At 34.1% G+C, this 26,775-nt stretch overlaps 1 protein-coding gene across 13 annotated transcripts in view; it reads left to right on the forward strand.

The window, feature by feature from the left end:
* Positions 1 to 20,783, forward strand: part of NAALADL2 (N-acetylated alpha-linked acidic dipeptidase like 2) — a 1,511,782-nt gene extending 1,490,999 nt beyond the window's left edge. For all 13 annotated transcript variants that reach the window (XM_068547430.1, XM_068547429.1, XM_068547431.1 and 10 more), the window contains one exon: positions 20,471 to 20,783. In XM_068547430.1, coding sequence (XP_068403531.1) covers positions 20,471 to 20,669 — 199 coding nt within the window. In that variant the 3' untranslated portion in view covers positions 20,670 to 20,783. The remainder of the gene's footprint in view (positions 1 to 20,470) is intronic.
* Positions 20,784 to 26,775: the final 5,992 nt, after the last annotated feature.

Here is a 26,775-nt window from a genome sequence, read left to right on the forward strand (position 1 = left end):
AACATGCTAGTAAAAAACCAACTGGTTGGTCAAGAATGAAATCAAAGGAGGAATTAAAAAATACCTTGAGGCAAATGACAATGAAAACACTACCATACGAAATCTATGGGATTCAACAAAAGCAGTTCTTAGAGGGAAACTCATAGCGATACAGACCTTCTTTAAGAAACAAGAAAAAATCTCAAATAAACAACCTAACACACCACCTAAAAGAATTAGAACACCAGGTACAGTGGATAAGACTCTGCAATCCCAATGCAAGGGGCCAGGGTTCGATCCCTGCTCAGGGAATTGGATCCCACATGCACGCTGCAACTAAGAGTTCATATGCCACAACTAAGGAGCTCAAGTGCCTCAACTAAGGAGCCAGGGAGCTGCAACTAAGGAGCCTGTCTGCCACAACTAAGACCCAGTGCAACTAAATAAATAAATAAAAAAGAATTAGAAAACCAAGAACAAACAAAATTAGAAAAAGAAGAATAAAATAGTCAGCAGAAGGAAGAAGATAATATAGATCAGAGAGGAAAAAAATAAAATAGAGTTTAAAAAACAGAAAAAAATCAATAAAAACAAGACCTGGTTCTTTGAAAAGGTAAACAAAATTGACAAATCTCTGTCCAGGCTCACCAAGAAGAAAAGAGAGAGGACCTAAAAAAACAAAATAAGAAGTGAAAGAGGAGAAATCACAATAGATACTGCTGAAAAAAAAAAAAAAAGAATACTATGAAAAAGTATATGCCAACAAATTTGAGAATCTCAAAGAAATGGACAACTCTCTAGAAATATACAGCCCACCAAAACTGAATCAAGAAGAAAGAGATAACTTGAACAGACCAATCACCAGAAATGAAATGGAATCTGTAATAAAAATAAATTCCTACAAAACAAAGTCCAGGACCAGATGGCTTCATGGGGAATTCTACCAAACATACAAAGAAGAACTTACATTGATCTTTCTCAAACTCTTCCAAAAGACTGAAGATGAAGGAACACTCCCAAAGACATTCTACAAAGACACCATCACCCTGATATTAAAACCAGACAAAGACACTACCAAAAAAGAAAATTATAGTTCAATATCTTTGATGAATATAGATGCAAAAATACTCAACAAAATATTAGCAAATCAAATCAAACAACACGTAAAAAAGGTCATACACCATGACCAAGTGGGATTCATCCCATGGTCACAAGGATGGTTCAATATATGCAAATCAATCAATGTGATACACCACATCAACATAAGAAAAGACAAAAACCGTATGTTCATCTCAATACATGCAGAAAAAACATTTGCTAAAACTCAACATCCATTCATTATAAAAACTCTTAAGAAAGTGTGTATAGAGGGAACATATCTCAACATAAAAGCTATTTATGACAAATCCACATCCAATATAATGCTCAATGGTGAAAAGCTGAAAGCCTTCCTGCTAAAATCTAGAACAAGACAAGGATGCACACTCTCACCCCTTCTCTTCAACATAGTATTGGAAGTCCTAGCCACAGCAATCAAACAAGAAAAAGAAATAAAAGTTATTCAAATTGGTAGAGAAGAGGTAAAATTGTCATTGTCCACAGATGACATGATAATACATATAGAAAACCCTAAAGACTCCAAACAAAAACAACTAGAATTGATCAATGAATTCAGCAAGGTAGCAGGATACAAGATTAACATACAGAAATCGGTTGCATTTCTTTACACTAACAATGAAGTATCAGAAAGGGAATGTAAACACACAATCCCTTTTGAAATAGCAACCCAGAAAATAAAATACTTAGGAAAAAACCTTACCAAGGAGGTGAAAGACTTATATGCTGAGAACTACAAAACATTAGTAAAGGAAATTAAAGACGATTCAAAGAAATGGAAATATATCCCATGCTGTTGTACTGGAAGAATTAATATTGTAAAAATGGTCATACTATGCAAAGCAATCAACAGATTTAATGCAATCCCTATTAAATTACCCAAGACATTTTCACAGAAATAGAATTATACTAAAAATCATATGGAACCGTAAAAGAGCCAGAATTGCCAAAGCAATCCTGAGGAAAAAGACCAAAGCAGGAGGCATAACCATCCCAGACTTCGGACAATACTACAAGGGTACAGTAATCAAAACAGCATGGTACTGGCACAAAAACAGACATACAGATCAATGGAACAGAATAGAGAGTCCAGAAATAAACCCACACACCTATGGACAATTAATCTTCAACAAAGGAGGCAAGAATATACAATGGGGAAAAGACAGTCTCCTCAGCAAGTGTCTGGAAAGTTGGACAGCCATATATAAATCAATGAAGTTAGAACACACCCTCACACCATTCACAAAAATAAACTGAAAATAACTTAAAGACTAAAATATAAGACAAGACACCAAAAAACTCCTAGAAGAGAACATAGGCAAAACATTCTCTGACATACCACTGTTTTCTTAGGTCAGTCTCCCAAGGCAAATAAAAAATAAATAAAAAATTTATTTTAGAAATAAAAACAAAAATAAACATATGGGACATAATCAAACTTACAAGCTTTTGCACAGCAAAAGAAACCATAAAAAAAATAAAAAGAAAATCTACAGACTGGGAGAAAATATTTGCAAATGATGCGACCAACAAGGGCTTAATTTCCAAAATACAAAAGCAGCTCATGCAGCTCAGCAACAAAAAAACAACCCAATCAAAAAGTGATCAGAAGACCTAAATAGACATTTCTCCCAAGAAGATATACATATGTCCAACAAGCACATGAAAAGACGCTCAACATCTCTTATTATTAGAGAAATGAAAATCAAAACTACTGTGAGGTACCACCTCACACCTGTCAGAAAGGCCATTATTAAAAATTCTACAAATAACAGATGCTGGAGAGGGTGTGGAGAAAAGGGAATCCTCTTATGCAGTTGTTGGGAATGTAAACTGGTACAGCCAGTATGGAGGTTCCTCAAAAAACTAAAAAATAGAGTTGCTATATGATCTAGAAATCACTCATATAGGCATATTCCCAGACAAACCTATAATTTGAAAAGATACTTGCTCCCCTATGTTCATATCAGCACTATTCACAATAGCCAAGACATGGAAACAACCTAAGTATCCACTGACAGATGAATAGATAAAGAAGATGTGGTACATATATACAAGAGAATACTTCTCAGCCACAAAAAAGAATGAAATAATGCCATTTGCAGCAACATGGATGCAACTAGAGATTATCATACTAAGTGAAGTAAGTCAGAAAGAAAAAGACAAATATCATATGATATCACTTTTTGTGAAATCTAAAATATGGCACAAATAAACCTATCTACAAAACAGGAACAGACTCACAGACAGAGAACAGACTTATGGTGGTGGGGGGCTGGGGCAGGGAGGACTGGGAGGTTGGGATTAGCAGAGGCAAACTATTATAAATAGGATTGCTAAACAACAAGGTCCTACTGTATAGCACAGGGAACTATATTCAATACCCTGTGATAAACCATAATGGCAAAGGATATGAAAAAAAAATGTGTGTGTGTGTATATATATATACATGTATATATATTTATTTGTATGTATGTATATATATATGTATGTAAAACTGAGTCACTTTGCTGTACAGAAAAAATTAACACAACACTGTAAATCAACTATACCTCAGTTAACTGGAAAAAATTTTTTTAAAAAGAGCAATGAATTAATAGAGAAGTGACAAGCCTCCCCAAAATTGTTTTAGGCTTTCAAGGGCAGCAAACTGTGGGAAGGGAAATATGTGGCGGAAACTAAAAGATGTTGAGGGTTATTTTAGTAAGATTTGTTATACAGATTCCTCTTGGTGGTATCTCTGGGCTGATGAGAGTGTAGATGCATTTCCAGTGATTAAGAGTTAGGGGAGTATAGAGAGCTCTTCTGTCTACAGTTTCTCAATTGTCTTCAGATCAAAATACTTCTTATGCTAAAGTGGCATGTTTGGGTGGCATATTTCCTACAACATATTAAATTCACTACAAATTTTAACAATTATTTTCACCATTATTAACTTATGCCATCAAATTTATTCCATATCAACTTGTTAGAAACCTGGTGAAATCCACAGTGAACATGAAACTCTCTGTTCTTGAGGAGTTCTGCCTGAGAAACAAGTGTCCATCTAAGAGTAGCAATGGTGTGTGATCAGTGCCACGATGAAACCATGCTATGGCTGCACTGAGCTTAATCAACAAAGTTTGCTTTGGGTTGCTGACAAAACATGAGGAGTGGGCTTCTTTCTGAAATTCATCAAATGTGTGTTCTTGTTTCTCCAGACCATAAGAAACCTGTGCTCTCATTAGTACCTCTCAGAGTCAGTAGCTGGATTTCCTCCCATATACCAAGTCAGAAAATATAGAACTTTTATTCATTAATTTACCATGATCCTTTAAACATTACAAGTAAAAAGAATCTGCTTTTTTTTGTCTACCAATGGACCAAGTTACATTTTTTTCTAATAGCCTAAAATAAAGTTTACCAAAACATTTTCACATACGTGTGTGTCCATGTATTATATTATCCCTATCAGCCATCTAATTATTCTGACCTGTGTACACCTTTTAAAATAGTCACTCATATACATATATGTTATATGTATACAGCAAAGTGAAGGAGTGGCATTTTTTATAATTAAAAGGCAGATAGTTTTATTGGTACAGATTCTTGCAGGAGGTGATATATTCTTGGCAAACCCTTAGAAGTGGTCTTTCCCTTGTTCCCTGAAAGTTCCTTTTGGATGAACCAGGAGAAGTCATCTGATGATTGCACAGCTCTGTGATACAAAGAACAGAGTTAGTTGAGAATTAAGGGGAGGGAGTAATACGTGTCCAAGGAAGGAAAATCCAGAAATGTCAAATAATAACAGTAGTTACCATTTATGAGGTATTTACTGTGTATGCCAGGCACGAGCTAAGCACTTTACATGTTTTAGCTAATTATTGCAAAAACTCTAGACTGTAAATAATACTTCCCATTTTACCAGTGCAGAAAAAGAATTTCAGAGAGTTTAAATAACTTCAACGTGCTGTGTATCATAGAGCTATGAAGTGGTGATGATAGGTCGAGAAGCTTAGTGTCCTGGGAAAGAGCATGGATTTTAGACTCAGACATGATTTTGATACTGACCATTTAGTATTTCTTTCATATTTTTCCATTTCTCTTCGTTGTGGTAATTTTTAGATGTAACTCATGTTTTCTTTTCAAACATTTCCCTTCTTTAAATTATCCTTCCTCCCTAAGTAGGGCGAAGATCACAGTGGGTCTTCCACAGCAGTAAGCATATAAGCTTAGGTATCCTGGTAAACCTCACACTAAGCAATCAAGTAGGATGATTACTTATATAATCAGAATTTCTGTAAAGAAAGTCCAATTTTGATAAAACAAATATAATAAGGGTGAAGATTTGGTGATTATTCTTGAATTGGAAAAAGAGTGCGGTGATTTGAGAATAGATACCAAGACAGACTGCTATGGAAATGTTCTACAGCCTGTAAGTAACACAGGGCTTTCTATCTTCACATAATTACTTTGGTGCCTATAAAACAACATAATTAGCCCTTTATCTCTTAGAACACAATACAGTTGTTTAGTTTGCACTGTCTTTTATCCTTATTGAATTATATTACTAGTAAGTGTAATATTTTACAGTTTAACAAGCAGCTTACTATTCAGTTATATGATTTAGGAAGAAGACATAAAATTTAGACTTTTTTCTTCCTGGTCCAGTGTGGGACAGATTACATATCTATCTATACACACACATTTATGAAAATACACATATATCTCTTCATGTATTTACACATACATACATACATGTATCTCAAAAATGTATAGACAAGTGATAAATACTCAAATAGCAAGAATGAAACAGAAATGTTTTCATAATATTGTCAGACATAAGTTTTTCTCTGAGTTGATACTTTGTGTGTTAATAAAACCACAGTAGGGCGAAGCTGGTGTGGTTTATCTTCAGCCTTCACTTATTCACAGCTGCTCGCTAGTAGCAATAATAATAATAATTATCACTGTAACTTATCCTCATTTAGAAAGTGAATTAACAATTTTTAAATTCCATTGAAAAGGAAAAGCAAAGTTTACTGGCTGTATGGGGGTGGGTAGAGAGGTTCAATTAAATATATATTTTTTAAATATAACATCAAAATTTTACGAGATTAAGATACCCATCATTTAAAATGTTCTGTGGTGAGTGTGTCTGTATCACAATTATTTGATTTATTTTAAGAATTAAAATATCATTAATTTTTGCTCTTTCCTTGTTATGTGTTTTCCTTGCCTTTGGATTAAACTGTTCAATAGTTTCATTATTTTTTATAGGTGCATGAGAGATTAGTGTTGAAGCTAATTACTGACTGCAAGTACCCAGTACACTTTGTTCTGATAAATAATTTTCTTCTCACTTTGAAATAAGTAATTTAAAATTTTCATTGAACACTGATTTTTTTAAAAATATTTTTTTTTACTTATTTAGACTGTGCCAGGTCTTAGTTGCAGCACACAGGATCTTTTAGTTGCGGCATGCGGACTTCTTAGTTGTGGCATGCATGCGGGATCTAGTTCCCCAACCAGGGATCAAACCCAGGCCCCCTGCATTGGGAGCGTGGAGTCTTACCCACTGGACCACCAGGGAAGTTCTGAACACTGATTTTTAAGGGATGAATTATCTGAAAATTCAGATAAAAATGAAAACCTAAATAAAATTGAATATGCTTGTTTGAAATTTATATATTCCTACATTCAGTTATTTCTCAAGTTGGCAGAAACTTTGTATATACACAAACTATTTCCATTTGGTTTTAATTGGATTCTTATGAGTATACCTAAAATAATGGGAAAAATCTATATTATAGATGAAGAATTATCAAATGTAATTAATTGTGGAAAATAAGAAGGTATAAAATTACAAAGTAGGCTCTGATGTCCTACTTTACACGTCTATCACTTTTTTAGTATCCTTATATTTTAGACAATTAATGTCCAACATCTCTAGATTATCTGAGAAAAGGAAGATAAAATATACAAAACTATTAAAAATTTTTCATTTTGAGGTCTTTGTGAGCAAGAAAATTGGTAGATTCTTTGAACTTCAGGGTTTGTTTTACTATGTTAGCCACATATGCAAAAGACAATAGCCCTGAAACTCTCCTCTTTCCTACTTAACTCAAAATTCAAAAATCCCTTTGGAACTGAGACCACTCTTGTAATTCCTTTGTATTCCATATTGTACTTGGTGCTTAATAAATACTTCATGAATGAGCTCTCAAGGTAATTATCTTTCCTTGATTTCTATCAACTTTTACTTTAAAAGTCTTCTTAGATTTTCATAGGTATGATGAGATTAGTGCAGTAGTTACTATGTTCTTTCTCATATTTTTATCCAAATGTAGACTATTTTGGATCTGTCTTATCTAAGTATTAAAAATATCAAAATTCTTTAAAATCTGTCATGTTATTTAATTATCTTAATGCACTTTATGAAATTAAAGTCATCTCACAGACTACCTGACATTTACATAATTTAGACATATCTACTACTGGAGTTCTTGCTTTTGTATGGCTCAGATTCACTTAGTGATGTTGTTTTGAGAATATTGGATTAATGTGTCTGCCAGAACATTCATTAAGTATTGAACAAAATTTCAAGATGACTCATATCCAGATGTCCAGTGCAAAGAACCAATTACTTTTTTTCTTCTATATTTAAGGCCATAGCTCCCCAAAGGGTTCAGTTAAGAACTGCATGTATTACTTTTTGCATATATTAAATATTAGGCTTCAAGAAAGGTAGCTATAGACTAATATAACTCTACTCACTGAATAAAGTACTTTAAAAACTAGTTTGTATTTCAGATAGTGAACTTATCTTGCAAAAGAACTAATTAAATATCCAGAAACAGAGTTATTTGTGAAAAATGCCCATAAATTCTCATTTTTTTTAGTGTAATTTAATTGATTAATAACAGATTGGGCCATTGCTTAAACAAACAGAGACGACACAGTCTAGAGCAGCAAGTGAAGAGAAAACTTAATAGCTATTCTGTTAATTCAGATCCATAAACAGGAAAACTAGAGAATTTATAATATACAATTTAGAAGGGATTACTGGGGTTGACTATACTCTATTTAGCAAAACCAAATAATTATGACTTTCTCCCTTCGTTTTGATAACTTGGTTTATACTTCCATTGATTAATTCAAGAAACCTATACATTATTATCAAGAGAATGGGCTAAATAATCTTAAGTAAAGCAGGGTCTACAAGTAGGAATCTAAGTCATGACAGACCTTTTTTTATTTTGGGCTCTGAAACAGCCCAATCCATTGTCAACCTAGTACTTCAAGCCACAATAAGCAGTCCATGAGAGTTGGAACTCAAGATGATAACCTATTTGCCCTTCCAGTTCTTAAGAGTAGAGGTTTGACGAATGCCCAGAGGGTAAACATCCCTTAATCTGACACAATCAGAACCAGTAAATGGTCAAATGATAGAAAAAGCAGTTTATTTTTAACCAAAACATTCATCACCAAATCTTTTGATATAGGACCAAGGACTTTTCTTTGAGTTCTGTTCTTGGAATTGGAAGTCCGGATTTACTTTCCTATTTAAGCCACACTAATGCTGCATCATCTGAGATTTCCAATTTCAGTTTCCTCATTTTGGAGCAATAAATAGGCATTTGCAAAACAATCTGAATGCAGATTCTTTCTCCACTGTCACTGTAGTCCTCCCCTCCCCTTGCTAATAATCTTTTCAGTTATCTCTCCACATATAATTCAACAACACTCTCATTTTGTCAGTTAATCTTTGTGAGTCTTTCCAAAGCGTTCAGGTTCATTTTCACAGGAGTAACTTTCTTTCACACTTAATATGTCATTTAAATCATGTAATTTTGTATACAATAACATGTGACTGGATGAAGCTAATTTGGGACCAAACCAAGACCTCTTGGTAAATGTAAAACTCACCGAGGGAACTGCTGAGTATGCATGGGTGTCACCCAGTAGGTTTAAGTAATGGAGCAGGGAAAAAAACATACACTCCTATAAGGTATCCCAGACCCGTTGCATCTGAATCCCTTGAGAATTTTTTTAAATGTCTCAGCTTATTCTCATACACATTCAATTTGATAAACACTGCTGCCATATTATAGAGTAGTTGCTAACATTTAACATAAGCGGAAAAACTGCCATACAGTAGAACAGCAATTTCCAGGGTAATTCCAAGAGAACCCTGTTGAAATACACTCTTCCTTCCTGTCACTAGTGTAGTAGATATTTATTGAGTTGCAGTTTTAAATTTTTTAAATTAAAAAAAAAAATCTTCCTGGTATCAAAATTTCTTTCCTATGTGAGGGTAATTCCCTGTGAGCTTGGTGGAAAGCAGGGCTTATCTCCCCCACAGAAGGTGAATGGATCTAGGTATTTTGTTCCTGGGGTACAGGCACATGACCTAAGTTCAGTCAATTGGATGAGCTCTCCTAGGACTTTATATCTGAAAGAAGTGAGGAGAGATGTAGGGGCAGTTCAAGATTATTCATGCTAGTTGTGGATTAACATTCTGGCAATGACAGAGCAAGTGTTAAGAGACAGCAATGCTGCCGTGGTGCAGAAGTATTCTCAATGAAGTGGTGGTAGTGGGAGTGTCTGAAACATCAATGTCCTAAACATGTTGCTAAGCAGAATCTTGGCAGTACTCTTATGATACTCAGCTTCCCTTGGTTACTGCCTTCTTCTCAATGTTTTTCATCACTTCTGTAAACTATTACATGTACACGTAGTCATATATTTACATATATATACACACTTTCAATAAATGAATGCTTTTTCTTAAATTGGATATAATTAGTGTTTGACTGGTACAACCAAATGTACACCTTCTTTGAGTCAGGTACCTGGGGACCCTTTCGACCCTCTGATACCCATGGCTGAGAGCCATGGGCGAATGCATCTTTTTTTAGAGTTCCCAAAGCAAAGAGCTGACATTTCTACTATTTACTCACAATCTGGACTGTTTTTTAATGATCAACTTCAACATAATCAATAGGAATTTGCCTACCTGGTACTTGTATTTTAAAAAATTTTATAGTATTTCAAAATCAGATTCTTTTAATTTTTAAAAAATTTGCATAGTAAATTGCTGTATATGGATCCATTTATTTACTGGCATAAACCATAGCACTTTATTTCCCTATGCTAGCAAAAATATAGATAGTATATCTATATTATAAATTGTGAGCAAATTTATTCAGCTAAGGAATAGAGTTCCTTTAAAATATTACTTTTTGTCACACTTTCAAAGTGAATGTTTAATAACATGTATAACAGTTCTATAAAATGTGACAGGTAATCTTTCCAGGGTTTGTAATTTTACAGTAAGACATTCCTTCATTAAATACCTTCAACCTCTGTGATCAACATTCACAGCTTCAATAGGTCAGTCAATCTACTTGGTACTTATTTTTTTCTTCTAGCTAAAATTTAGCAAACATTTTAATGTCCTATTGATTTTGAAGTTTTCAAATCATCTTGAATAATATACTTGCTATTCAAGTGAAACCAGGCATTTTTTACCTTAAGATAGTCATTTTCAAATGTCAACTGAATGAATTATCTAAATCCTTTGGGACAAATGAAATCATATCTATAGTTATTAAAGAATATATGATCTATTTTTAATAACTATATAATCAATAGGATTGTTTATGTGGATACATTTGATTGAAAACAGAGAAAACTTCACCCAAATTGGTTTAGAGAGTAAAGTAACAGACTCACATAATTGAAAGTTAAGAGGAAGAGATTTTAGGTTGGTTTGATTCAGCATCTCTGTCATATCACCAAGAAATAAATTTATTTCTGTCTCTAAGCTCTGCCTTTCATGGTATCATTTCAAGGCTGATTTTTCTATGGTAGAAAAAAAAATGTAGTATTTACAGATCTCATATCCATATCCCATACTATTCAAAAGCAGAGAAAGGATTAGCTTTTGGTGGTTCTTTCAGAAAAGCATGACATTACTGCTCTTATAATCCTGAAGAAAATTTCCCTTCAAATTTTATTGCCAAGATTTGGTCATATGCCCATTGCTACAATAATCTATTTGGTTAAAGAATTACCTTATGCTGACTTAATTAGGACTGTTATCTGAATCTATATTACGGAAATTTGAATCAGATGAGCCAACTTAAAGAGATGACATTGGGACCCACCCCTGGAGATTTTCCTCCAAACCATAAGGCATATGATGAACATCACATAGAATATTTATAGACTTTGTATTATATGCCCTTAAGGAGTATATAGTATGATATATGACATAGTATGAAAAGAGTATGACATAGACAAGATACGCAAAAACATTTAAAACTGTCAACTGAAAGAAAAACACATAATGTAAAAGTCGTGAGTTAAGTTTTATTAGGGGACATTACTGAGGACTATAGCCCAACAGACATCCTCTCAGCTCTGAGGAACTGTGCCAGAGAGGTAAGGGAGGAGCCAGGATATATGTGAGGGTTTTTTGGCTGGAAAAAGGAAAATAAAAAACATGTAGTTGAACATAAAAGAGTTTGCTAATCACAAAGAACAGACATCTCAAGGTAATGATTTTAGTGCTTTTCTTGTACGGGAAGATTCAAGAAACTGGGTTCATTGAAATCATTCCTTAGATATGCATCTTACCTACCTAGGGCCAGTATCCAAAGCACAGAATGCTTTCTGTTCTTCTCCATCCTGAATTCCCCTCAGAGTACACTGTCAGTGGGCAAGGGAAGTGACTAATGGCTTGATCTTAGTAGAACTGGAATGGCAGGTCACATTCTTTGTTTACATAGCAAAGCAGTATTTTTTTTTAAACAGTCTGATATATATTTAAAAATAAATAAAAAGTAAAATATAAAAAATAATTTCATGCCATATAATATTCTAAATGCATTATATGAAAAATAAGTTAAAATAATATTTTAATTTATTCATTATATGCTTGGCTTTCAAAATAGACTGTAAACTTCTCTTTGCTATCCCTGAGCACCTAACACAGTGACTTACTCATTAGTTATTATTAGTTTAATAGGACTATTGAGTAGAATAAGGCAAGAAGATCAATATTGGCTCAACTACTCACTTTGTTTAAACAGACACAGCCTACATTATAAACTTTTGCCTTTAGAGTGAACTTTCCAAAACAAATAGTTCACATCTTTTTCATTATTGGAATAGAAAAATGGGAACAAATAAAAAGGCTGAATTACCTATTTTGTTTGGTTTTATGGCCTCAGCATTGCTGTTTACTAATGAAGGTAAGGAAAGAATAATGGAGAAAGGAAAATACAAATATTTGGAGCGTATACTAAAGGAAATGCTTCCTTATGTTAATTATCATGTGCCTGTAAGACAGTCAAATGAAGTTGTTCTTGGAGGGTGACAGGTCCTACTTGCTGATGAGTAGAAGCTGAAATATTAAGAGAAATGCGTTCCAAATAAGAAAGAAAAGTAATCTAAATATTGAGTTTTCTGTCATACATAGAGGTAAGATGGAAAGAAAGCAGGAGGGATGAAATTGAAATAAGAACAAAAAACCAATTTCATGAGGGTGAAAAAATAATGGTCAACTGTATCACCATCTTCTCCAAATTTCAGAAGGTGCTAAGGATTGTATTAATCTTGTCTTATTTCTGTCTCTCCTTTTTATTTTATTTTTTTTTTATTTTTATTTTTTTTTTTAATGAAAGACTTTTGAGTGCAGAAATCTAATTTTTCTTTGTTGATAAACCATCAAGCACTGCCTTTCAGGGGAAGTCTTCCTTGAATATCCTAAAAAAAAAAAAAATCCTCTTTCTCAGGAAACTTCTCTTGAGGAGACAATGTAGTTAGATGGACTGAGAAGTCTTGAGACATTAACTCTACAGAATACAATTGTTTATACTCCCTGTTCTTTGCTCTATATTTATATATTTAATTGTAATGGAAACAGAGCATTTTTTCCATTTCTTGGGCTGTAATTCAGTAAGATGAGCCATATTAAAAAGAAAGAATCAACAACAAATTATATGCTGTAATGGTTAACTTTTTCGTTTAGTGGAAAAATCCCACTTGGCACTCAAAACAGATTTTAAAACTTCTAACGAATCAACATGGATATCTTAACTTTATAAATGCATTCCTTATAGAACTATTGGGCACAATTTTCCAAAACTGTCTTTTGAATTCAGCCTGTCATTTAAAGAACTGTCAAATCTACGTCGTACATTGCACTCTGTCAATGGTATTAATAGAGAGTAAGAGAACTGATGCCTAAAGCAACATAATCCCTTCCTTTCCCACAGGGAAGGAAAACACTACCAAATTATCACAATTATGTATTGCTCTAAAAATCACCCAAAATTTAGTGGCTTAAAGAAAATATTTATTTTGTTCATATTCTTCAATATGACCATCTAGGCTGGACTTTTTCTGGTCTAAGCCAGGCTGGGTGTCTCCTGACTGTGTTTATGTCTGCAACCAGTGTTTCTGCTGCCAACTTGGCTTGGGACTAGCTAGTATAGGAAGGCCTCCGCCAAGCAGCTCCCCTCTGCTGCCTGTGTTCTTTTTCCAGCAGGCTATCACAGGATTTTCTCATGGGGGCTTGGCAGGGTTCTAGAGAAAGAGAAGAAACACCTCACACCCTTTGAGGCACGGACTCACCATATATGTCATATTCATTAAGGCCAAACCCGATTCAAGAGGTAGGGAAATAGACCCCATCTCTTGATGGAAAGAACTGCAAAGTCATATTTTGAAGAGGCCTGCATTCAGGGAGGGGAATAATTGTAGCCAATTTTGCCAACAAACAAGCTACCCCACATGTCTTTCTGCCTCAGTTGTCTGCAGAGTTTACGGCTTGACAGTATCAACAATGGTCTTAATTCTCATTCTGCTTTTGCTAGTATAGACCATATTCAAATTTAGCTGAATGGACATTTGTACTATAAATAGTGCCGCCATGTATTTTGTGAATTCTCATGGACATAGTATCCAAGTCACATAATCTTTTCTAATGTTGATATAAATATAGTAATCCACTGTTAACTATGGAGTACAATTAGTATAATCCCTAAAAAGAGTGAGCAACAATTGTGAGATACTGAGCTGACCTTTTCTCTCTCCATTCAGCATGTATTCACAATCAATTTTAAAAGACATGACTTATTATTTACTGCGATTTCATTTAGGAGTTTCTCAACATGGGGTATAATGAATATTAATTCACATTTAGAATTGGTGGCATCCTTTGCCCGTTTATGAATATAAGAAGGAACATTTGAAAGAGAGTCATCATTTCCATCATTAATTTGCTAATTCACACACAAGGAAATGACTCATGAAGACTTTAGATGCCTTTGTTTCAAAATTCATTTTCTTCAGTTTTCCTTTACTTTAGCTGAGTGGAAAAGATTTGTCAGTTGAGTAAAGATGCTTCATCTCCTTCACTGATGCTGCTGGGAGTTATCAATTAGGTTTCTGATTTTGGTGCTGCTCTTTCCTGGTCACCGTGATGTGTCATTGAGACAGATCCATTAAAATGAGTGATGTGTGTTGTAATTTCATTAGTGTCATCAATAATGTATTACAATTTCCTTTTAGTAGTCTCTTTGTGTTGTGTGTGGGTCAGGATGACTGTATGAATTACTTTTATAAGATCCAAATTGTTAACAGATGAGAGAAGACAGGCATGGGGGTGGAATTAATGTTATTTTAAACACGATAACTACTAAAATGATTTCAATTAAGTAATATTTTAATTAGGTCTGATGTCTCTCCATGCCATACCAAGATACATGTTGTGTGTACACAAATAGGATGATGATTTATTGAATTAATAACACAGTCCATTCTTTCTGCCAGGAGACTTTTCTGAATTGAACTAATGCAGGTGTGAGCACCTAGAGCAGGAATGGTTCACTAAGGCAGTGATTCCTTGTGGTTGTAAAGAACAGACTCTTGACCTAGAAACTCTTCGAGGGTTTTACTCATTGTCTTTCCACCCTATTTTTGTACCAGACATGTGCCTTTTGACTGGCTATTGGTCGATTCCAAGTCTGGCCTAATCTGAAAAACATGATATAGTATATACATTGTTGAAATCTTTTAACTCCATTTAACTGAGGTTCAGTTTTGGTCACATAACATGGGAATACAAAAATCTTTTGGCTTAAAAGCTTCCATCGGAAACATTGATCTAATCAAAGTATTTTCAAAGGCAAGAATCATTTGCATATTAAAAAACGGTAGAGTAGTAGTTTTGCTCCCCAGGGATGATCCTGGGGTACTTAGGGTTAATGACTGAATACATAAGAAAGTTTTCAGAACTAAGAAGTATATGGAAACATATGTGACAAAATGTAACAACATGGCTGAGTTTTGTGGTTTTTGTCTTCCATTCAAATAGAAAATATAAAATAATATGATGATACTCTTTTGGGAAAGGTCTCCAAATACAGAAATTTATTTTTTGTATGCAGCAAGCTAAATGGTTTTTAGTACACAAAAGAGAAATAGTAAAAGATGAGCTACTTCTGAAAATTGGTAGGAGAAACTATCCTTCTCATGAAAATTTAAAGAAGATATTTTTGTTATCCTCAATTTGTTTTTAAGGTAAAGCAATTTATCAAGGTGAAAAAATTCTACTATAATAAAGATCAACTGACTTAAGTTGTATCAGCAACTACCCCAAATGAAGGTTCTCTCTTAAACTGCGATGAAAGAATCCTAGTCGCTGATCTTCAGCCAGAATCTAAGTATCTGTAATTTTAAGCTGATTTGTATCCAATTTGGGTAGAAATGGATATGAGTGTTTGTCTTACATAATAGCTTGCCGCAGCCTCCTACTTGAATCATGTAGCATATGGAAAATGTGTTTAGCTTCTTGTAGAATTTCACAAACCAAAACAGAATCTATTTCTATGCACATGGCTTATTTACAGTCATTATAAAAGTATTACTGTGTTGCTTACTAGTTAGAAAAAGCAAATGTTGGCACATTGCAGACTCCACTGCACTGGTCTTTAAGAAATATATGTATTGCTTTCGAGTTAAAAAAAAAAACACAGTAATTGCATGTCTTGTGCTTTAGACCTAAACATTCTTTTTAGGATGTATTTTTATGCTTCCACATTATCTCTCTTCTAGATATTTTATACTAGTTATGGCTGAAGTTTTATGTAAATATATTAGAGATTGTGCTCATGCTTAAATGAACTGCCATTGAGGGATTAATACTGTAACCTTTATGAGCATGTTTTATTAATATCTTATCGTTAAATTGAATATTAATAACATTTAACATTTAATAAACATAGAATGTGCATATAGGAATGTATTTCATGCCAGTGGGTTTTGAATATGTCAAAAAGTCACTATAACAGCACCCCAAATCATTAAACTTACTTCTCATAATGTATTAATTGCACTGGTACAACACATTTAAGGGGCAGTTCTGGATAAAAATGATTATAATATCTTTGTTTGTCAGCATGCTGAGCAGTATGCCCTCAAGGGACAGAAGTATTTCATACAGCTTTTGAAAATATTTTTACACTCTTAAATTCTGGAAATATATTTGCCATTAAATGATTTATAATTAAACATGAAACTGAGAATTAGAGGAAGAGAATTCAAAACTATGAATATTATGAGAGATGATTAAATATTTTTATTATACTAATTTGGTTATTCTTAATGGTAAAGCAGTATAAGTTGCCTACAAAGGAATACTATTTTAAATGATTAAGTAATTAAAATATACTTTAAACTATTTTTATCCTCAAAATACTAAACCAATTTTTATCTACCTACCTACCTATCTATTTAAATGGTTTACCATGAATTTAAATATGTTTGATAGGTATCCTGACAGTAAAAACCCACTCCTTTTTTTAATGGCAATTAAGGATTATGTTAACATGAAAAAGTAACTTTTGTACAGCTCTGTCATGTAGGAGAATACATGTGACCATCTGAGGCAGTTTCATCTTCATTTGGGAAAATTCCATGGCTGTATCAAGCTTCCTCTCTATTAGTTGGTTTCTTTTACCACCCCCTCCCCAATTTAATAATAAATATAGAACTAATAAAACTTATATTTAGGAAACTTTCATTAGGTGTTCTGCTAATTCTCACTATTTTGTTTGTCATTTTGATATAATAAAAATTTTTACACATAAAACACATGTACATATGTCTATGTATATACATATACAATTGCTTATTTTAACATGGCACAGTGGCTTCTTCTGAAAAGCTCTTTAATTTTATGAAGGTTGTGGAAATATCAAAAGGGAAATCTCTATTTCAAGGAGTATTCTCCTTGTAAAAGTAGATCCACATTTTTCCCAGAGTACAGCTCATAGCCAGAGCATTGCTCATGACCCACTTGCCTCTTCATTTGGAAGATGTTTTTCTCCCTCCCATATCCAGGGGAAGTATGTTTCTTAATACAAAGTTTATACCTGAATTCAAGGATATTTGGAATATAAAGAATATCCTTCTTGCACTGCTCTAATTCATAAAATGCCAAGTATATTCATAAGTACAAAGATTAAGGATATTGGATTATTAGGGATAGTTCCCATTTCAAATAATAGGTTTTGAAAAAAAAATTACTGAAATAACCTCTGAGTTCAAGCATCTTCTGCTCCACTGCCACCCACCATGTACTATTATCAACTGAAATTTTTCTCCAAAGACACAAAATCTATTGTTTTGAAGTGAGTTAATGCTTAAAAGGCAAAATAACCTGAATTGGTGTAATTTACACTGACATTAGAGGGTCTACAAAATTTCCATCACTGAACAAAGCCTGATAAAAATGTAAGTAAGTCAAATCACCATGACTGAAGACCTCCTATATTCACAACACTGAATTAGACCTGATAAAGAAGGAACATATTTCTCAACCCTGACATGTAAAGCGATGATATTATAATATATCCTTGAAAATATAGGGATCAGGGCCCCACAACAGAGGAGAAAAGATGCTGAAAAGATGGAGAAGTGAGTATCTTCAGAAACCAGTTGGATATTTAAGGGGAAGAGATGACTTGCAGAGTTCTGTCATGGGTGATTAGGTAGATTTCAGTGTCCGTTCACCACCATCAGAGTGCAGAGTGGGAAGTTCAGGAGAGGCTGAAGTAGTGAAGCCTGGATGAGCTAGGAAACAATGATCCAGAACTCTATATAAAACTGAGGTCAGTGCTAGGGATAAGTGTAAATTAACTAAACCTTGCACTGTGGCCCTTTCAGACAACTATCATTGTGTAACTGACATCTTTGTCAATTTTCATCTGGACTAAGTCGTTCTCTAGGCTTTATATTACAACCAAAGTTAACTATTCCAAAATAAAATCTAACGATCTTTCTTTCTTGCTTAAAAACTTTCACTGGTTTCCTACTGCCCATAAGAAAAAGTGTAACCTCCTTAGCTTGGTACAGAAGGCCCGGTATGACATGGCCATGGCTTGCTCTCCCAGCTCTTCTCCTACAGCTGCCCACTGTGGCCTTGCACTCTGGCCATACAGAAACACTGGAATTGATCCACTAAGAAGAGCAAGCTGTTTTATAAATCCATACCTTTGCATATGCTATTCCTCCTGCATAGGGTGCTGTCTCCACTTTCTATCTTGTTTCCTTTCTTATACTCTTGTAACTGGTAATTCCCATCATCCTTCAAGATGAAATTGTAATATTCTCCATGATAAATTTTTCCAGCAGCAATCCTTCTTCTGTTATCACTGGACCTTACATTTCTAATATGACAATTAGACAATTATTTTAATCATTTATATATCTGCCTCTCTTATTAGACCAGGAAATTTCAGCTATTTCAGGTGGTTTACGTTGGAAATAAGTCAAATGATGCAATAATCCATAGCTTCCTACCAAAATGTATTCTTTCTATCTATCAATGAATAAAGGGAAGCTCTTTAGGCTTGCCCACGGCCAAATTCCTCTTTCTCAGATATTTGGATAAATTTCAAGTCACCGTCTTATTACACACACTATACTTGAGAAGAATTCTAAATGTCAAACATATACAAAGGGAGAGAGAATAGTATAATGAATCCATTACCCCATTTCAACAATTATTAACTAACGGCCAATCTTGTTCTACCTGTGATGTCCATAGCTCCACTCTCCTTTTTCCTTCCAGATATTCTGAAGCAAATCCCAGACGTATTAACTTTTCATTTGCAAATATTACTGTATATTTCTAGAAGATAAGGACACTTTGAAAACATACTGATGATACCATTATCACACCTAAAATATTAACAATTTCTTAATATTAACAAATCCTTAATTAGTATTCAACTTTGTACTACTTCTCATTTTTAAAAATTGTTTGTTTGAATAAAGACCTAGTAAAGTCTATACTGGATGGGTTTCCGTTTCTTTTAGTCTAAAGCAGCAGTTCTTAACTGGGGGCAATTTTGCCCTATAAGAGACAATTTTGGCAGTCTGGAGACATTTTTAGGTTTTACAACAGCTATGGACTGAATGTTTGGGTTCTCCTAAAATATGTGTGTTAAAATCCTAACCTCAATGTGATGGTATTCAGAGATGGGCCTTTGGGAAATAATCCAGGTTAGATTAGGTCATACAGGTGGGGCCCTCATGATGGGACTAATGTCCTTATTAAAAGAAGAGAAGACACGGGATCTCTCTGTGTTCATGCACAAGGCCATGTGAGAATATAACTAGGAAAAGGCCTCTCATCAACAATCCAACCATTGGATTATTGTTTAAGCTGCCCAGTCTATGGTATTCTGTTATAGCAGCCCGAACTAACTGAGACAACTAAAGGAGGGGTGCTACTAGTACCTAGTGGGTGGAGGTCAGGGATACTGCTAAACATCCTACAATGCACAGGACAGCTGCCACAATAAAGAATTATCCACCCCACCCCCCAACAAATGTCAATAACACAAGGTTGAAAAGCCCTGGTCGAGTGGTTCCTCCTTCACCTATTTCTTATTACAATTTATTCATTGAATAAACTGGGTCATTTGTCCTACAGAATTTCCACAGTATTTTGCTGATGACAGACTGTGATATCATTTTTATATTTTTCTGTCTGTTGTATTTATTAGCAATTAGATTTAGAAGCTTCAGCAGATTTAGATCAATTTTTTAGCAAAAATAATTGATTTCATAGGTAGTATTGTGTACTTCCATCAGGAGGTACATACTCTCTGATTCTCTCTCATCACTAGAGGGAACTTTTGATGATCAATGTCTAGATCCATTAATTCAATAGAGGTCCCAAAATGATAATATTGTATTCTTATAATTTCTTCATTTATTAAAAACATCAGTTTCTTGGAAATATTTTTTACAATGTTTGATATGAAAATAGCATGGTGCATAAAACATTTACTCATTCTGTATTTCTTTTCAGAAATATCCTGTACCACCTTGATGGGAAGACAAGCCAGTTTTCAATACTCCTGGAGGCCTGGGAACACTGCAAGTCACTTGCATCAAATGAGACCCTTCAAGAAGCCCTGTCAGAAGTGTTGAACAGCATTAATGCAGCTCAGGTTTACTTCAAAGCAGGACTTGATGTGTTTGAGAGTGTCTTAGTTGGAAAGAACTGAGAAAACTCTCAGCATTTGAAAAAGTTTGTTTACAATTCCTCAAGTGAAAGCTCTAATCTGACTAGATTTTCTGACATTGAAGACTTTTTCCCTCCAATGGCTTTTTATATAAGTGTAAAGCTATTCTTCCTTTGTATTTTTTAATGTATGTGTAAAAAGAGCATTTTGCACATTTAATATTTTTTCTTATATCTAGATTTCTGATTATGTAAAAGCAAGTTATTGAAATAATACTTAAGATTCATCTATTAAAAAGAAATCTGCTGTATCTATATCTATATATATCTATATATCTATAGATATAGATATATCTATAGATATATAGATATATATAAAATATTTGGGGGGGGAAATTTCCAAGAAGTTCTGGACAATCTTCGCTCCTATGGATAAAACACGTAGAAACAGAAATGATTCCCTATGTTAGAGCTTTAGTGACCTAGTTTCTGTAATAGAAATGAAGAGTTGATATGGTTTCAGATTAACTTTCACTATCAAGTATTCAATATGAAGAACGAGTATTCTGACTGAGTGACTGGTTGACCAAAACCACTTTGAATGTGACTACTTTATGAAATGAAGTGCCTGTTAGTAACACAACTAGATGTAGTAATACACTGGTTATGAAATTGTATTTTTTTAAGTATTAATGAAAAAAAAAAAAAGAGCCATAAACATTCCAGGGGAAAATCTCAAGGTAGCTGCACAGAGCAATTTAAATGTAAATTTTTTTCCTAACAACTTATAAGGTGACTAGCTTTGAAATCCCTAATTTGTCTCAGTTGATTCTGTAAAAATTTCGGGAGTGATGTATGTCTTATGAGGGAGAAAATATTTATTTCTTCCTGTGCTGTTTCTGTTGGAAGCATTGAAATAGAGCTACTCTAAAATGAAAGCATCTCACATTGCTCTTCCTTCATGTACTTTTCTGAAACTCCTTGCTGTAAGGCAGTTTTCACAGAATACCATATAATTTCCACAGGAAAGTAGCAAAGTTTCTCTTTGAAAACCCAAAATATCTTAAAAAGCATCAAATTGCTATTTCTGCCACTAACAAAAAGGACTTCTTGTGAAAGAAATAGTTATTTTGATCAACAAAAAGCTCCTTAATTCTACAAAAAAACTTTTGATGTTTTTTCCCTTCTTTATCCTTAATTGTGACTAAGATGACAACATAGAAAATATTCATCCTTCTACTTTTAGGCAGAAAATACAGTGTTACTGTAAGAGCATATCCGTCCCACACTTCAGTTCTTCTCTCATGTTGAAAATGAAGTTTTTCATACTGACATTGTCATTGAATGGCCTTAGTACCCACTATTCCCCGAAACCACAGAATTCCATTAGGTGTTTAAACTTTGAGCTTACCTTTAGAAACTGATTTGGTATTTGACAAAGCAATTCCCCTTAGGAAACATATCCTCAGAATATTTCATGTGGATTATTTTTCTCTAACACAACATTGAAACACACGTCCCCATCATACACCTCCAGAGCAACTTCATAGACAGTGTCTATAGGTCTAAGTCTTCACTGTTTTAATGGATGAACATAAACCTAATCTTAGTTTAAAGGGAAACTGAAGTTGAAAGGAAAGAATTAATCAGCATTGATTAATTGATTTATAAGGGTCAGCTGTTCCTACTATAAGTAATGTTTATACGCTCAAAGCAGAGAATTGAGGCAATTAGCTAGATAATTCAAGCAGAAATCCGTTTTCATCTGAATTGCCTGTGTGCACATATTTTACATAAGAAATGAAACTACCTTACAATATATATTTCGTAAACAATGCACTTGTGTGTCTGAAAGTATCTGCCATGTTGAGGAGTGTCTATAGGAAAGGGCCAAAGAACCAAGCTCCCACAAGCCTCAATGTCAGTGCCCTCTCTTGCTACACAAAAAACAGCAGAAAAGAGGTGGGAGGAATACACATATAGTTGCATGTCAGGTCAAATAATAGAATCCTTTATACCAAAGGATCAGAAATAGTGAATCAAGGTTCAATGTATTCATTCTAGTTCTTCCTTTGGAGCTGAATTTAAAACAAACAAAAGACAATTATCAGTTAGGTAGTTTATCATTTTAGAACAAAATCCTAAGTAAATCCATTCCCTTAGTTTCTAATAGCATTGAGAGCACAAAACACTTGTGTTTGTACATTTTTGTTTAAAGACTGTGTACTTAGCTAAACCACACTGCACAGATCAAAATCTCAATATTCTGTATTTTTTACTTCTAAATTATATGGTATTCATTACTTGAAAACTGAAGTTAACTATGGACTAACATTTTTATTAGTCTATTTAAGAGATGATGTGAAGAAACTAAATTATAATTAAAACAGATGTCCATCAATTATATAAATGCTGCTCTACATCTCTGACTGCAACAAATCTCTTAACTAAGAACATTACTGCTATAGTCTGATTACCTCAGGGTTCCTTTAAATTTATATCATTTAAATTTTTCCCTAATAGATCCAAGTAAATAAAATCCTATGCACACTAAAATAACAAGTGTTTTCAGTGAATTGGTAGTAGGTTTAAATTATTGCTGAGATATCTGGGTGCCTGGTACTTCTCACAATCCTTCATACGTAGTATTGTACCAGGACATAATGAATCATAAATGATTACTCTCCCAAGAAAACGTGGCAGATGTGCACCACTGCAATTTCGGTTCAGGCAGGGCACACGTGGGATACAACCCTTTGTGAAAAGTATAGATTCCAGAGTAAAAGGAAGCCTGAGACATTCTGATCTAAGCCCTAGAATGTTACCTTCAGTCGGGAAAGCATCAGCGTTCCCATCAGATACCCTAACTGTATACAAAGTGATTAAGGAACTGGGGTAGAGTCACATATTCAGTTAGTAGCAGAAGTGCCGCTAGAATTTAAGCTTCTCTGTTTTCTCATGCAGTATATAACGGGGTTATAAATGATCTTTTCCAGTACATTCTATATAACCAGCCATTCTATCAGATGATGTATGGACTGGAATCACTGCTTTTTAAATGAAGAACTAGTTCATTCTCTGACTATACCTAACAAAAGAAACTGTCCCAGGGAATCCATGCAAAAGGCACAAAGCCTGGGTACTTGTGGGGAGGTGGAGAGAGTCTCTGCATGACACCAGCGGTCAGGAAGGAGGGTATTAAGTAAAATGCTTTTATGAGAGGACATTTTAGCCCTATAGTAAATCAGCAGTTTAAATCAGTATTTCTGATTTGGGGGAAGAAAGCCTAGGAATCTTCATCTTCAAGCAAGATTTCCCAGATGATCCTTATGCATACTGAAGCTTAAGGATTTCTCACCTACATTAATCCTGGGTCCTGAGAAAACATCACTTGGCGATATACTAAAGAAACTGAAGAGTCACAATAATAAGAGATACCTACGGCTTTGCTGTGAATGGCACCATTTTAAAAAGAGGGAGAGAGAGTAACCATTGTATCTCAAAAAAGACGCAGACGCAGCTAACGTCTGTGCCTGCTACAGGTCAGGCACTGTTCTAGATTTAACGTATTTGTGTTTTCTAATGAATCCTCACGACAACTCATTTAAAAAAATGAGGAAACTTGGTGGAGTGGCTTGCCCAAAGTTCCACAGCTAAAAAGACTGGGTCCAGACCTGTGTTCTTCACGCTGGGTGCTACAAAAAGTTAAGAATCTTTTGATTATAGAAAGTGATATGATTGAAATTTTTAATGTATTTCTGCACCACTGATCAGACTATGTCATCTGCCACTTCACTGGCTTAATGGAGGAGTTTGAAGAAACCAATGACATCATTCCTCATGAAGGTAGCCCACCCCAACAATGGTGGACACATGTAGATAACTTAGATTTATAAGAGCATTAAATATAAGTGCACCATTGTAGAATACCATGACAACTAGATGAAAAATTATAACAGACCAGAAGCTACATCTCTCATAATTTCCTCCTCAAAATGTCTATATAATTTCACTGGGGAAAGTAAAAAAGACCAGGTTCTGGGATTTACAACCACAGTTTTATATCCTCCTTAAAACACAGAATAACTAATTGACTTCCTAAATTACATAAATATTCCATATGTAGTAGCTTTCCCCCTTGCAAAGATAGGTGTTACAAAAATAAAATGCTGATTCGTTACCATCTGTCCAATGATGAATTGGCATCTTTGCTTCAAATGAAAAACTGTTTTCGTAATTAGTAGACCTAGCCAAAAATGTTCTCATGAGATATTCTGTGTTATGTGTAATTACTCCAAAAATTAAGTTTTCTCTGTGTGTAGCACATTGTCATCTCATTGGTTTAAAGGGTTATTTAAATGTGCCTTAATTACATGTTCCTTCAATAGAAAGGAATTACATTTTAAACTGCTAATCCATGTGTTGAGTGGAAGGGAAATGGGTCTATATATTCCAAAAGACAGATCAGCAACCTAACGGTTCCATCACAGGGGCATGGATGCAACCCAGGAGAAAAAAATAGTGTGATATTTGAGCAAAGAAATATTCTACCTAGGTGCACTAGTGAATCTGTATTTCTTGCACGAGTTTAAATTGTTAGTTTAAAAAAGCCTCATTAGAATTGCTATTCGGAAAGTAACTTCTCAGAGTTTTAAGCACCCCATTAAGTATAAATACTTTTAAGTTAAGTGTGTTATTTTATGCAATTTAGAATTTCAAGTGATGTAAATTTAAAGTGGAGTTGCAAAAGAAAGTTTTTAAATATCACCAATTTTGGTCACCACAATGTCCACTCAATTTTCTGTTTTCCCTTTCTAAATATACTCTAGCAATGGGATTAGGATTTTTTTCTTTTTTTTTAATCCCGAGAAAGTAATTTTAAGATCTAGTCTTCTCAATATACATTTATCTGTTAATCAGCCAGAGTTTTATTTCCATAATAACATTCCATTACCCTTCAAAGATGTACACTGAAGTGCCTTTAGCATTCCTGGGACCACCAAGAATCTTGAGAGCTTGCTGATTGTGAGATGACATATTTCTTAAAGACATTTATAGTTTCATACTCAGATTGTATCTGAATTTACAAAGCAAAGGATTAAATTGAGGCACTTTCAGGTAGCATTCAAGAAAAAGCTGCTTTCAAATTTTAATATGTTCTGGTTAGCTTGTGTTTGAATTATATAGTTATATAGTTTTTTCTATAACCAAAATGGTAACTTTGATGTTTTTAGCCAAAATACAATCATCGAGGCCAAAGAAAAGTATGTCTACTCTAACTCCTTAAGCAGGATCTGTCAAGAATTAACTCAGTTAATTGCAGTTGATCCAGGGCCTACATCTAGACAAAGATTTAAGGAGTGTAGACAGAGTCTAACAGTATTCCTTCTAATTCCTTTGATGCCTTAAACCAATAAGCACTGAGGTAGCTTTTCTCAGAAGGAAGCAGATTTTATTTTCCAGTTGCTAATTAATATGTACCACCTCAGTCCCAAAAGGACCACACAGGTGCCTGTACCATGCCATATGTCATGTGCTTTATTCCAGCAAGCTCAAGAGATTAATATACAATCATTATTATGAATTATTATGTTGTATTGAAGTTAACGTAGGTCTTTTTTGTTCTAATTAAAGTACAAACTTGGCATCTGAACAGAAGCTTAGCTAGAGAAGTAGAGTTAGAGTCTCTATTTCAATGAACTACATCTATTTTTCAATCAAAATGTGTAATTATTTAATTATCTGGCCTGCTCAGTAAGTTTAACTCTCCAATTTCTTCAAAGAATATTTATTCAATACAGTAATGACACAGATGGACACTCCTTGGAGTGTGCTTTATCTTTTGAAATTCTTAGCTGTTGTTGAATCATGCTTTTAGTATATGTGATAGTGTTTTATTAATATTAATAATGATTTGTCTACCTTTATATCAAGCTGCTGCAAATGGACTGCCTTACTCTGAAAGTCAGAAAAAATGCTATTGCTCTATAAAGACAAGTCTGTCATATCTGTTTAACAAGAAACAAAATGTTTTATTACACCATTGCAACTTGTCTGCAGGAAACAAAATGGCCAGATGGTTAAGTGTAGCTCACATATTTCTATTCCAAAGATGTTACAAATAATTTCATTTATTAAGCTAAGATAGG

Source organism: Eschrichtius robustus, chromosome 6, assembly GCF_028021215.1.
Source record: "Eschrichtius robustus isolate mEscRob2 chromosome 6, mEscRob2.pri, whole genome shotgun sequence".
Lineage (NCBI taxonomy): Eukaryota > Metazoa > Chordata > Mammalia > Artiodactyla > Eschrichtiidae > Eschrichtius > Eschrichtius robustus.